This window comes from Ambystoma mexicanum, chromosome 14 (assembly GCF_040938575.1).
Source record: "Ambystoma mexicanum isolate Mex_15411 chromosome 14, UKY_AmexF1_1, whole genome shotgun sequence".
NCBI lineage: Eukaryota > Metazoa > Chordata > Amphibia > Caudata > Ambystomatidae > Ambystoma > Ambystoma mexicanum.
Window position 1 is genome coordinate 282,138,354 of NC_090940.1, and position 14,193 is coordinate 282,152,546.

At 50.2% G+C, this 14,193-nt stretch overlaps 1 protein-coding gene across 1 annotated transcript in view; it reads right to left on the reverse strand.

Annotated features, from left to right (window-relative positions):
- POLE2 (DNA polymerase epsilon 2, accessory subunit) overlaps positions 1 to 14,193 on the reverse strand; it is a 1,095,907-nt gene that overhangs the window by 185,714 nt on the left and 896,000 nt on the right. The window contains exons 14-15 of the mRNA XM_069637399.1: positions 5,742 to 5,801; positions 5,579 to 5,656 (exon numbers count right to left, since the gene is read on the reverse strand). Of these exons, the coding sequence (XP_069493500.1) occupies positions 5,579 to 5,656; positions 5,742 to 5,801 (138 nt within the window). The remainder of the gene's footprint in view (positions 1 to 5,578; positions 5,657 to 5,741; positions 5,802 to 14,193) is intronic.

Sequence of the window (14,193 nt, forward strand, 5' to 3'; positions counted from 1 at the left end):
ACTTTCAAGAACAATGAATAGACGGTGTGGCGGGTGGGGATGCAAATTATCCTCATGGGAGCTAAGGCATGACTGGAGATGTCTGTAGCCTCATGAATTTGGACATAGTGCATGTAATGCTGCATTTACCACGCACGCCTTATCTTCAATTTAGGATTAATATCTACGCAAAATAGCGATGCTGCCCGCGCCTGGGGCCACACCATATGGTTAAACTAATTTGTTATATTAGCATGGGGTACTGCTGGACGGGAAGGCGTCCCTCTCACTGTCCCACCTCCTTCCTGGCTCATCACAGTGCTCAAATGCATCACGCCTTACTTTAAAGCGCCCGAAGTGGGTGGGGGCTGCCCCCTTCCCAACACACTGCCAGCTCAGAGCGGCGCCACTGTGGTCGTCTCTCCAGCTAGATGAACTGCCAGAAGAGTGATTACTTCTCTCAGTTCCCAGAACCAGAGCTGCATTGCATCTCTGCACAGGGGCAATGACCCTACGCCCACACTCTTGCTGAGGTTGTGCATGGCCACTGTGTTGCCCGTCATTATCATGACACGCTTCCCTCGTTTTGAGGGCAGGAACCATCTACAGCTGAGGGTAACTCTGCGGGTGCTGAACGGGGAGTTCCTCCTCCTTTACCTCCACTAGGAGTGACCTCTTCCTCTAGAGACAGAGGAATAAAAATGAAAACAATGTCCTCTCCATGCTTGACTTGAAGATTGAGGTTGTCTGATTGCTACCCCTAATGATTTTACTGCAGCTCGAGACACTTGCAGTTTTTCCATGCCAAAAGCCATCTCACCAAACAGGGAAGTCCTGTCAAAAGTAAATGTGCCTGGACGTCTGCAGAAAATCCTAATTTTCTTAGCCAAGACATGCAGCTAAGTACTCTACTGGCAACCATGGAATGTTTACTGAATCCACCTTATCCAGGCTGGACTGTAAAGACTGCCCCATGGCATCTTTTTCATCTTGAATTAGGCTTAAGAAACCTCTTTCTACTCCCTCCAGAATGAGTTCTGCAGCAAGAGCAGCTACATCCCAAAGAGTGTGTGTGTAGTTTGCTAAGGCACTGGTAGCATTATCTGATTGTAATGCCATGCTCCCTGCTCTAAATACTCTCTTTCCCAAAAAGTCAAATCTTCTATCCTCCTTATATACCGGAGCAGAAGGGTAAGCTACAGCTTTTGAAGAAACGATTGCTGCCTAAACAACCAGGTTCTCTGGTGTGGGGTGCCTGTTCAACAAAGGAGGGTTCACAGAAGCTGTTCTGTATTTCTTTGTTAAAAGTTTGTTAACCGATGGAACATAATCTGGTTTTAGCCAGTTTTTCATAACCCTTACTCTCAAGGCTGCATGAAATGTTAAAACAGCCTCCCTAACTGGACATCAGTCTCCATAGCAGCTGCGGGTTTGGACCATTCAAATATGCAGCGAATTTACAAATTCAGCTCTGTATGAAGGGACTTCATGACCAGCCATTTCTGGGTTAGCAAACTCTGTCCCTGGTGATGTTCCCCAGCTACTGGTATCCTTTAAAGTTTTAACAAGATGTTGAAAAGGGGGCTGATCATCTTCTTCATCTTCCTCAAAGATTTATCCCCTTTGACTGAAGAAATCATGCATTGACATGAGCCACAGTCGTCGACTTTGTGACCCAAACCCACGCACCACAGACAGACGCGGTGAGGGTCTGTGATAGACATCTTGTCTCCACAGTCTGAACACCGCTTGAAGCCCGTCTTCGGTGTCGAGGACATATTCGAAGAATATGAAACAAACGTAAATAAAATTTGCTGAGGCGAGTAGCTCCAAAGCACGCAGCAAAGCAGAAAAAAGTGGAACTGAGGTAACGGTCAGCATGTGTGCTTCTTATGCCAGTGTCGACGTCACAAGGGAACGCTACGGAGGCCATCGAGGACAAAGACTCGCTGCTACACCACCATATGACATTTTTTTCAAAAGCAAGCAGCAAGCAGACTTGAATATCAAGGATGAGGAATATGTGGGAGGACACAATCCATCCGAAAGGTGTAATACAGATACCACTTTAGGAAGAAAGCCAGGTCTTACTTTTAGGCAAAACCTATCCCGAAATACCCGCAGGAACGAGGGCTTACAATACAAGGCCTGAAGTTTGCCAACTCTGCTGGTGGATGTAATCGCAACCACCAAAGCACCCGACCTTCCGACTGGGTCAGGAGTTCCAGGTGGATAGGTAGACAGATGGTCAGATCCAAGAGGTCGGAGTACCATGTTCTCCTTTCCCAGTCCGGGGCGTTCAAGATCATGGTTGCATGAAGCCTCTTCAAACTTCGGAGGACCCATGGGATGACGGGAACCGGAGGGAAGGCGTAGTGGAGAGAGAAGGTCCAATCCACCAGAAACACGTGCCCCAGTGCGCCCTTTGCTGGGAATTCCCTCAAGCAAAACTGTCTGCACTTCCTGTTGGTCTCCGTGGCAAACAGGTCCACTGATGGGGTACCTGAGCGAGAGAAGACCTCTAGGACTTCCTGGCAGACTTCCAACTTGTGCGAGACCGTGCTCCGTCAGCTCAGAGCATCCGTCAAGCCATTTTCTGTCACCGCCATATGGACGGCAGAGACCAAGATTTGGATCTCCAGCAACCAGAACCACAGTTGCATTGCCTCTCTGCAGATCGGGAGACCATGCACGGCAACCTGCTTGTTCAGGTAGTGCATGGCCACTGTGTTTTCCGTCAGAATCAGGACATGCTTTCACTTGAGAGACAGGGCGAAAGACCTCGGGGCTAACCCGATGGCTCGCATCTCCAGCCTGTTCATGTGCCACCTGGCTTCCATCGCTGACCAAAGGCTGCTCACCTGCAGGTCCTCGCAGTGAGACTCCCCCAACCCTTCAGAGATGCATAAGTGACCACTCTGGCCAGAGGCCATGGAGGCCAGAAGGGTTTCCCTGCCATGAGATTGTTGCCATCTGTCCACCAGCTGAGGTCATCGACCACTGACCCAGACACCCTGATGGAATCCGTGAGGGATCCGAGGTACTGCGACCACTGACTTCTTAGTAGCCACTGAAGGGATCTCATGCGCAGCCTGGCCTCTGGCACTAGAAAAATACAAGAGGCCATGAGACCTAAGAGGCAGAGGAAGGAAGCCGCTGGTACGGTGGCGTGGTTCCAAAACAATTCCACCATTTGTGCTATACTGTTGCCTCTCTCCTTCCCTACCCGAGTGTCTAGGACTACTCCTATGAACTGGAGCCTTTGGACTGGTGTAACTTGTGACTTCTTCAAGTTCAGGGAGAAGCCCGGCTTGTGCAGTAGACGGCAGGTGTCCTCCAGATGAGAAGGCCTGTCCAGCTAACTTCCCTCGGATCAGCCAGTCTTCCAGGTACAGGAATACATGGACCCCGGGTTTCTCCTGAGGTGAGACTTGACTACTGCCATGAGTTTGGTGAAGACCCTTGGCGCGGAGGTCAACCCCAAAGGGAAGCACCTTGAACAGAAGAATGAACTATCAACTGCGCCAGGGATTTGGAGACGGTTGGCCCAAAGCAACTTTGGCACCCCTCTCGCATAAGGACTTCCAAGTGCATTTTGGGGCACAAAGCACACCCCTGTGTCCTGATCCTTCCTGAGACAATGCAGACAAATGTCATGGGGGTCGGTCATCAACATTATGGAATGGCAGTCGGTGCACCTCTTAAAGCCCGAAATCCGGGGATCGGACATGTTGCGGTTGAGGTTTTATAAAGATTTGACAAATTGTCGTGTTCCTCACAGCAGCATGTCGAGCGCAAGGAAAAAAGGAACTGAGGCATGGTGCACAGTGACGTGGTATATGTACAATGCCGGAAGTCACGTCTGGAGCCGACGACCGAACACTGAGCAAGAGGGATCAATGGCCGAGTCAAAGTTTCTGAGCAGCAGAGCTGGATGAGGATATCTAACAGATGAGAAATCTGCGGGAGAAAAGCAATCCATTTAACTGATATTTCAAGTTGATATTGAGGCAGTCATTTCATCAATTAAGTGGAAATGACAGACATTATTTGTTTTATAGCTTGACAATTGTATTTTGAGCATTTTCGCAATATTTGCCTAGACAAAGTGTTAAGCATTTTACATACATTTTCTTGAGAATAGATTAATGTGTTTTCATACACCATTATTTTACAACCATTCCTGATTCTTTTGCATAGCAATTCATTTAAACATTATTAGCACAAAAAGCTACGCCAACCAAGTGTTAATTTTATAACCACTGTCAGCTCCATGGAGCTTTTTTGAGTAGAAGTTAATTTTCTGACCATTGCTAGTTTAGGCAGCCTATATATTAATGTACACAGATTTGGCTTCAGAGAGATGTTGTTCTTGAAAGGTTGAGAAATTGTGAAAGTCATATTTAATTGAAAAATATAATTTGCACCTCGCCTAGAGAGGATCTTTTAACAAGAGAGCATGTATTTGAAAAATTATTTATAAACCAAATATCATTATATTGTAATTGTTTTTTTAATAATAAAAGAAAAGTGTTGTTCATATTTGTCCAGATTAAAATAAATTACAAGCTATGCGTTATTTAATGCCATGCCAGGAATAATTAATCAATAGAACAAACGCAACTGTTTATATACACACACACTTCCACGTAACAGATGCAGATCGAATCTATTTGATCACTGCGGAGTCAAAAATAATGTTGACGCCAATTATGGTGTGGCGCAGTGATCAAATAGATCACTTTAACCCACCTCCCCCACCTTGCATACCCCTACCCGACCACCCCCCGCACCTCACTAACCTTTAGGGCAGCACACTTCTGTGTGCGCCACCGACTTCCCGGTATCCCTGTGGCGCCGTTGCATGGGTGGATCTGACGGTGCATGTGCTTTTTGTTTTTTACTTTCTTGCCCGCCGCTTACCACAATGGTAAGCAGGGGACACCCCCTCAAGCCAGACTCCTGTTACTGCCACCCAAGGAGAGCGGGGGACACCCCTGCAACCCGCGCTCTGCTTGGGGGCAGTAATGGGAGTCTGTATTTTATGCGCTCCCAAAGTCACAGTGACCGTGGGGGTGCACAAATGAGGGCGACATTTTGGTACGTTTCCACGCAGGTTTACCCTTTCTGGAACTAAAAGTTGGCACTTTACTTTTTTTCTGCCATTAGCTACATGTGACACCAAAGAGTTTGATGGTACTAGATTCCAAAACACTCCAGACCCATACAAAGTCAAAATGCTAGGTTTATTGTACCTTATCTACTAGGGGTTATGAACCGTTGAGGAGATTGAAAAACGAATAAGGCAGCCTTCGTGCAATTTCCTGTGACAAAGTCTGAAGTTGGAAGCACCAAACCAGACCTAGTTCTAGCAAGCAGAGGAACTGCAGAGATGCAGGAAGTAACAAACGGAAATTTGATAATGAAAGGGGGGTGAAGTTTAGGAAACCTTGTCAGCTTAATAAATTAAGACTATGGGTCTGGCATGAAGCAGAGGAACTTTAGCACAACTAACTGTTTTAATAATTAAACTAACATGTTTTGAAAACAGTTATGCTCTTTCCTTTTCCCCGCTTTAAGTAAATAAGGTTTCACCTACCGACAAGGATTTGTGGTGAAAATGGAAAAAGGTACTCGCTGCCGGAACTCAATGGTGATGTTCTCTGCAATTGGTGGCCTACAAGAAAAAGTTATTTGGGAGTTTCAAGGAACATTGCTTCTTTCCAGTCTATACTAGATTGTGTTACAATATTGGAGCTCACCTTGGTAAGATACAGCTGGGACCTGGATCTTCAGGACCAGGAATAAACACAAATCGACTGCTGTAAACAAATTCGAAATTGAAAAGATAAATTTGAGAAACCATACTTGTCTATAAAAATACCACATTTTTCTTGGTAACACTAAGGTATTTTCTGTGTCTAGAATAACATCCAGTGATTCACAGTAAGTCAAACATTTCTACTAATTTTCTTACCGCCCCGCCATCTTTCCTGGTGCCTTGAGACCTCACCATGAGAAGAGAGCCTTACATAATACAAATAATGATAGGTGTTTACAATTGCATGCTATGGATTTTTAACTAGGTGGAAAATATCTTTAGAAACTATGACAAACTAACTGGAAGGGTCTCAGGGCTGGAGATCACCCCAGGTTCAAGCATTGCAGCCAGAGAGGTGGTATATGGAGATCTACTGTGGCATGTCACATTACCAAGGGACTATCACAGGATAACCACCAGAACTATAGTGACCCTGGGCCTGGATAAATCCTTCTGACCTTCTAGAATTCAGGTGGCCCCTCTCAGGGCCACACTACTGCATGAGAAAAGCCACAGCCATCAGTGACACTCTGTAGGAGACCTGCGGATAGACTTGGAACCAGCAAACATTACATCTTATAGCAATACCTGCCAGCGTGCATGCCCAAGCAGAGCAGAAGCTCAGTTCCTGTAATGTTGGGGAGCAGGTGGGTGGGTCTACATGCAGTGGAAGACCGAAATATATTTATGAACACTACAGAGGCCAATCAAGGCCTGCTTGCATTGTGGGTAGAAGTTCAGAGACACTAAGACATTATTTTATTACTCACTGATCTGATTAGAATGAACACCAAATGGGTGGCATGCCAGTAATCAAGACGATGCTAATGACCAAATAGAATTCAACATGGATGAGACCTCTCATTTAGCCTCTGTCTCATGAGGCCAGCCACTGAGGGAGAGAACAAGAACCAACCCATTCTGAACTGGTCCTTACCCTGTGACGCTAACACAGACCAATTAATGGAAAGCCAGGCCAAGAAAGGTGCCATGCCCCTGTAAAAGAATCACACCTTTTGCAGAAGGTGTGGGTCGTTGGAGTAGCAGAAGAATGGTGTTTGGAGCAAGTTGGAGTGTGGAAGGTGCGAGAGGGGTAGGTACTGGAGAAGATCATCACAGGAGCTATAAGTGTGAGGCAGAGAAAGTGTGAGGAGGCAGAGGGGGAGGAGGTGGTGAGAGGAGAGTTGGAATAATAAGTACTGGTGGGGGTTGGGCAACATGAAGGATGAAGGTGGAGAGACGTTTGGTGGGTGAAAGGTGAGACATTGGATGAGCAGGTGAAACGGGTGCTGAAGGATGTGAGAGGCAGAAGGATATCAGAAGGAGGAGAACCAGAGAGAGAACGAGATTGGTGGAAGCACTGTGGAGAAAATTAAACATGAGAAAGCTGGTCCTCTGGTTAGGGGAGGGACCCCATCTAACGGGATGCATCCAATGGAGAGTGGAGGAATGAAAGCGTGGCAGTGTCGAGGAGGATAGGCCGGACCAGAGGCCACCTATAGGCCAGACAGAGCATCAGCAGTTTGTGAGTCTCCAAATCAGTCCTCCCCACCTGAAGAGTTCTGAGGCCTAAAATCCCAGCCGGATTAACTCCTGTATAATTTGGTGTAATACATTGTCCTCTTTCGTCCGGACAGCCGGGGCCAAAAATACACCCTTAGCCTGACTGGGTGTCTTCAGAAACATTGATTAGAGGGGAGAATTCCCAGAGGAATAATACAATAAACCTGATTATGTAGAACATTCCAGTGACTGAAGAATAGTAGAAATAAAAACTAGCACTAGGAAAGTCACTAGTAGTTAGGGTTTTTTCATAGGCATTTTATGGTTCCATGTCATTTTGCCGTGGATATCTCCTTCAAAGTAAATTACTTCAAAGTAATTACTTGAAGAAATCACTCTGAATTTATTTTAAAAAATGTGGTGGGCCCCCCCCCACCCCCAACCTTAAGTCCCACTTTCCCCCCAGACTAGTACCCCTCCCCGAAACCCCTCCACACCCCTTTTATTCTTTTAAACCACAACCACCCATATGAATCAAAGTGTTTTCTAAGTAATTACTTAAAAGTAATTACTGTCAGAAAAACCGTACGATACCGTTCAAATGTGTGTGGACATTGGCAATGTATCTCGAAAGGTGGTTGTACAAAAGGAAAAACTTACCAGTAATACTCTTTCAATGTATTCTTCTCAATCAGGTTCCTCATCTGGACAGATATTCCCAGCATCAGCAGTAGCCGGAAAAACTTCAGCAGTAGGCATAGTGCAGATCGACAGGCATCCTCTCTGATGTTCAGCTCCCATGACTTATTAAGGGGGAGGATGGTGGGACAGATGGAGGGAAGGGGACTATGGACTAGGAGTACATTAGTCACTATGATGAGTAACTTATAATTACTCCTACATCCCGTCCCCCTTCCTCCATACTGTATGGGGGATTACAACTGAATGTAAACCCAGGGTGGGGAGCAGAACCTCCTTAAGCAAAGATGTTCCTGAGAACTTCCTGTCCGAAAGTCGCATCAGATCTAGACCTGGCATCCAAACAGTAATGCTTGCAGAAAGCTGAGGCAGTGGCCCAAGTGGCCGCCCTACTTATGACTTGCCAAGGGACATGGCGCAGGAATGCAATGGCCGTTGCCTTGGCCCTGACTGCGTGGGCATGCATGTTGGCCGGCAGCGGCTTGTGCTGGCCCTCATACGCTTCTATGATAGCCGAGACCATCCAGTGGGATTTGGAGGCCTTGGTCTTGAGCCTCCGAAAAGTGACAAACAGGGCATCGGATTTGCGGAAGCCCTTGGTCTTGTCCAAGTAGAATTTCAGGGCAAACCTGACATCCAGGCAGTGCAGCACTCTCTGTGCTTCGTCCTTAGGATGGGCAAAGAAAGTAGGAAGGACTATTGCCACTTTCAAGTGGAAAGCAGACGGCATCTTGGGCAGAAATGCTGAGTGCGTCCGCAGGACTACTTTGTCCCATGTGAAAGGTAGTATATGGTTATGAGGCGACCAGCGCCAGGATTTCACTGACTCTACGAGCCGAGGTGAGGCCAACTAGCAAGGCCATCTTGATGGTGACCAGCCTGATGTCCGCGGAAGCCATTGGCTCAAATGGTCAAGACTATGTTGAGGTCCCACACAGGGTGTGGCCTCTTGCCGGGCGGGTAGAGCCTTGCGAGCCCCGTCAAATGTTTATTGACAATAGGATTGGAGGAGAAGATCCCCACCTCCGAGTTCCTGTAAGCCCCGATGGCTGCAAGGTAGGTATGACAGGTATCCACCTGCACACCAGAGTGGGCGAGGTGCTCCGAGAAGGAGAGCATGTCGTACAACGTACATGCCAGGCGAGTCGATTTCCTTGGAGACTGGCCAGTGGCAGAATCTGGTCCATTTACTTTTATACTGGGCCCTGGCAGCCTTACTCCCTGAATAATTTCCAGATTAGCCTGAGAGAGGCTGAGGTGCCGCAGCGTTACCTGCTCAGGTACCACGCTGTGAGGGCTAGTTTCTGTGGCATGGGGTGGATGACCCTGCCCCTCTGCTGTGCCAGAAGATGTGCTGGGCTCGTCGGCAGGTGAATCGGAGGCATCTCCAAGAGGCTGAGCAGCTCCGAAAACCATGGCCTGGCCGGCCACCATGGAGCTTTTAGAAAGATATTGAGTTGGCGAGACTCCTTGATCTTGCAAAGCACTCTGTTAATCAGCAGAGTGGGCAGGAAGGCGTAAGCCTTCATGCTATTCCACTGAAGCCGAAATGCGTCGCCCAGTGAGCCGGAGCCCTGTCCCTGCCAGCAGGAGAACTGAGGGCACTTCTTTTTGTGCCATGTGGCAAAGAGATCCACCTGGAGATGACCCCACCTGTTGAAGATCTCATGAATAACGAGGTTGTTTAGCTGCCACTCGTAATTGTGTGCTCCCAACCTGCTGAGCCTGTCTGCCTCCAGGTTGGATTCTTCCATGAGGTGGACTGCCGTGAGGTAGATGTCGTTTTCTAGGGCCCATTCCCACATGCTGATTGTCAGTTTGCACAGAGGAGTGGACCTGGTGCCTCCCTACTTGTTGACGTAGTACATGCTGGTCGAGTTGCATGTCTGGATGAGGACAACCTTGCCCTTGAGAAGTGGTAGGAATGCTTTGAGCGCTAGCAAGATGGCGTTCAGCTCTAACCAATTGATGTGGTATTCCTGCTCCTGTCGAGTCCAGGTGTCGTGGACCGAGAGATCATCCAGGGTGGCTCCCCAGCCCTCGAGCGAGGAGTCTGTGGTGATGGTGGCCTGCGGGGTGGCCAGTCGAAAGGGCCTGCCCGTCCGTAGGTTGCAGTCCCTGGACCACCATGTTAGCTCCGGGTGGAGAGATGGAGGAATATAGATCATCTCGGATTAGGAGCCCCGCTCCTGGTTCCATGAGGCCACGAAGTGCAGCTGAATCCTCCTCATCCTTAATCTCATGTGTGGAACGGCTAATAGGACCGCCGCCAAGAGACCCAGGAGATGCTGATACAACCATGCCGAGGTCACCTCTTTGCAGAGGAAGTGGGTGGTGGCCCTCTTGATGCCCGAGATCTTGTCCTCCGACGGAAATACCTTCTCAGAGCACGTGTCCCAGATGACCTGAGAACAAGCGAGAAGCCCAGATCGCGTAGTGTGTTCCTAAGGGCATGGGAAGAGTGGTGAACTGCTTCCACAGATGTAGCCCTGACGAGCCATTCGTCAAGGTATGGGTAGATGTGGAGGCCCTGCGCTCTGACGAGGGCAGCCACTGCATTAATGAGCCTGGTAAAGACCCTGGGGGCCGAGTTAAGGCCAAAATGAAAGACCTTCTATTGGAAATGGTAGCCCATGATCCTGAACCATAGGAAAGAACGATGGGGCTGCCAGATCAGGACGTGTAGGTACACGTCCTTCAGATACAGGGAGCACATCCAGTCTCCCTTGCACAATGTCTCTGCTATAAAAGCTGGCGTAACCATCTTGAATTTTTGTAGTGGTAAGGAGAGGTTGAGGGTGGAAAGGTCCAGCACAACTCTCAGGCCTGCCTGGTTCTTCTTCTGAATGGCAAAAATCCTGGAGTAAAAGCCCAAGCCTCGCTGGGAGGCTGGGACTTCCTCCACTGCCTGGCTCTCTACGAGCGACCGGATCTCCGCCCGAAGAGTTGCTGTCGCAACTTGAGGGAGTGGAGGGGAGGAGAGGCTGGGATGGGTTTGGCGGTACCCCGTGGAAACTACGGAGAGGATCCAAGGGTCAGTGAAATTCTGGTGCCAGAAATGTGCATGAAAGGTTAAGCCTGCCCCCCCACCCCCTACTGGCGACACGTGGAACCGACGGGGCGCGTCATGCTTTCTTTCCCTCAGAGGCTGTCGTGGATGAGGGGGACAGGAAAAAGCCCTTTTTTTTTCCTCACCCCCTTTTTGCTGCTTGTGCCAGTTCTGAGAGACGGCGAGCAGTCCGGCTGCTGGATCTCCGTTCCTGGAAGCCGCAGAACCCTCCATACGTACGGCCCCTGTCTGCTGCTGTGACTGGGCGTACGACTTGGGCGTGGTCTTTGTCTAGATGGATAAAGACTTGGCTGTTTGTGAGCCGTTTTTCTTTTTGTGCAGCTCGTCATCCGTGGTGGAGTGGAAGAGGTCCCCACTCCCTCACCCCTTCGAACGGTAGATCTAATATGCGTCCCTGGACGTCCGGGTTGAATTCCGTGGCCCGGAGCCAGGCCATCCTTCTCATGTCCGTGGCGATACAGATGGTAAGGCCAAAGGTGTCGATATGGGCCATGGTGGATTCCATGAGGTCATGCACCACCAGCTTGGTCTCTGCCAGCCCCGCCATAAAACAAAACTTTCCGGGAGGAAGTCTGCAATTTCCCACCACAACCTCTGGTTAGCGGCAGCCAGCATGGCATCGGCATTGGCCCGACGAAGATGCAGGGATGCGTTGGAATAGAGTTTCTTGCCGTACGCCTCCAAGATCTTCTCCTCCGTGCCTAGTAGAGCTGGAGGGGAAGAGGCTGAGGACGACTGAGGCTTGGAGTAGTGTGATGCCGCAGCGATCACTGAGGAGTATGGTTGAGGATGGGCCGAGAGCAAGAGTCTATCCCCCTCCATCTGCTTGTACCTGGAGTCCAGGAGTCGATTGACCGGCTGGACCGAGTGGGGCGTAAGCCAACCCTTCTTGGCAAGAGAGACTAAATCGGTCTGCAGAGGAATCCCTGTTTTGGCAGACGGGCGTTGCGTGAGGACTTCAGCCAGAACCCCCTCTGCCGGCTGCTCGACCTCGGGCTGGGGTAGGCCTAGGTATTCCGCCAGCCCAGCAAAACGTTTGTGGAAGGCCCTGGCTGAAGATGGCATGTCCAGATCCTCCTCATTCTTCGTGTCCTGCGGATCAGGAGGATCCTGCGGAGGTGGAGGAGTAGATGTTGCCGGAGGCTGGGGCACAGGGACCGCAGCCGGCGGCTGAGGAGGAGGCTGGTACGGAACCGCCTGAGGAGTCGGCTAGGGAGCCGGGACCAGCGGCTGCACCAGGGCGGAGGGCGCCGGCGGAGGCCCTTGTGGTGCCGCTAGCATAGTCGGGAGGACTTCCCCGATGGCGTCCTTGAGGATAACACCCATCCGAGGTAACTTCATGAACCTGAGGAACCTCTCTAAGAACCCCTCTTTACTACTCTGAGAGGGAGTAAGGGGTACTCACGGGGTAGCAGGGGGCTGCTGGAGCCGGTGAATACCCTGCCCGTATGGACGCAGTGAGAAGCTGCCCTTTGCATAATAAGAATAGGCTGTCGGCCACGTAACTGGTTGAGGCCAGTCCCACCTGGACACTCTTTCTTTGCCGAACTCCTGGAATGGAGTCAGAGTGCCTCTTTCTGGCGCGGCGGCCATCTTGTCAAGCTGCCTGCCACATGCCTGCAACGTGTTGCTCGGCTCGCTCGGCCCAGCCTCCTCCAGGACTCATGTATGTGGATCACGAGGCCTACCCTGCTCCTCGGGCCTAGGCCTGGTAAGTGTGACAACCTTAACCCAGAGGGCGATAGAGCTGCGTTTAGGCACCCCCTCTGACGTATTGCTGGTACTAGGGCATAGCCCCTCGGCCATATTGCCGGTACAAGGGCAGAGCCCCTTGGATGACGATCCGGTACAAGAACCTTCCGGTCCCTCAACACTGCCACCGGGGGGACCCGAGGATCCATCGGCCCGAGGGCCAGTAGCTGAAGCAGCCTTAGTGCACGTGCTCATACAAGGACCTGAACGGCCCCTCCCACGCGGGAGAGTCCTTGGGAAGGAGTCTCATTTGCAGGGTGCGATGGAAAATAGCAGCCCTTCCTTGGGCCTGGCTCGCTGTTTCACAAAGTTCTTGAGGTCCTCTGGAGGCGACTTCTGGAAGAGCTCCCTCCACCTGACTCGTCTGTTCTTCAGCGCTTTCGAGGACAGTGAGCCACACACTGTACAAGCTTGCCAACCGTGGTCTGCGCCAAGGCAACGTAGGCAGAGGGCGTGGGGGTCTGAAGTTGGGAAGAGCCCATTGCAGGATGGACACCTGCTGAACCCTGTGGAAGTGGACATGCGCCGGGGAGGAGCGTGGTGCCCGAGGACCGAGTACCTGAATGATAAAAAGACAAAGAGAAGAAGTATTCGTGTGTGGAATTAAATGGCCAAAGCCAAACCCAGGAGCGCTGGTGAATTCGGCCTGTTCCCGTCAGCACGGAAAAGGGGACTGAGTTGTGGCGTGGGAGGGCGGAGTCAGGGCAGCGCATGCTCCTGGGCTGCACCCCCACGCGCCTCTGGATTTAAAGGGGAAGAAGATTTTTTCTTGTGAAAAGGGGTCCGTCTACCGTCACTTGGAAGGGCCGCCCATGCAGTATGGAGGAAAGGGGACGGGACGTAAGAGTACATTCTTAACTGGGCCTCTGGCAACAGAAACATTTAGGATGCTGCATAACCGAGAAGGCAAAGAAAGGTGGAGGGGCTGGCAGCATGCGTAAATTCTGCAAGCAGGTGACCATCAGCTGAATACTGTTAACTCTTCTGGGAGGTGGTGAGGGGAGGCCTTCCCCTCCAGTGTGTATAGGATCATTCTGATAAACTGTAGTCTCTGAGAAGGTATAGTCTGGAACGTCTGAAAGTTTAGGGAGAATCCCAAGTTCTGCAGTAGCATGTCAGGTGTCTTTGAGGTGACAACATATGCTGCAGCGAATATCCCAAAGGAGCTAGAAGTCCAGACAAGTAAAGACTTGGATCCCATCCCTCCTGAGACAAGCTGCCACCACCACCCTCAACTTGGTGAATACCCTTGGGGTGGAGGCTAGCCCAAAACAAGCACCTTGTACTGGTCATAAGTGCAGCGTATCACAGATCTTAGGAATTTCCTGTGCTTTGCAGTAAGAGCCCTGGAGATCCAACAACACTAACC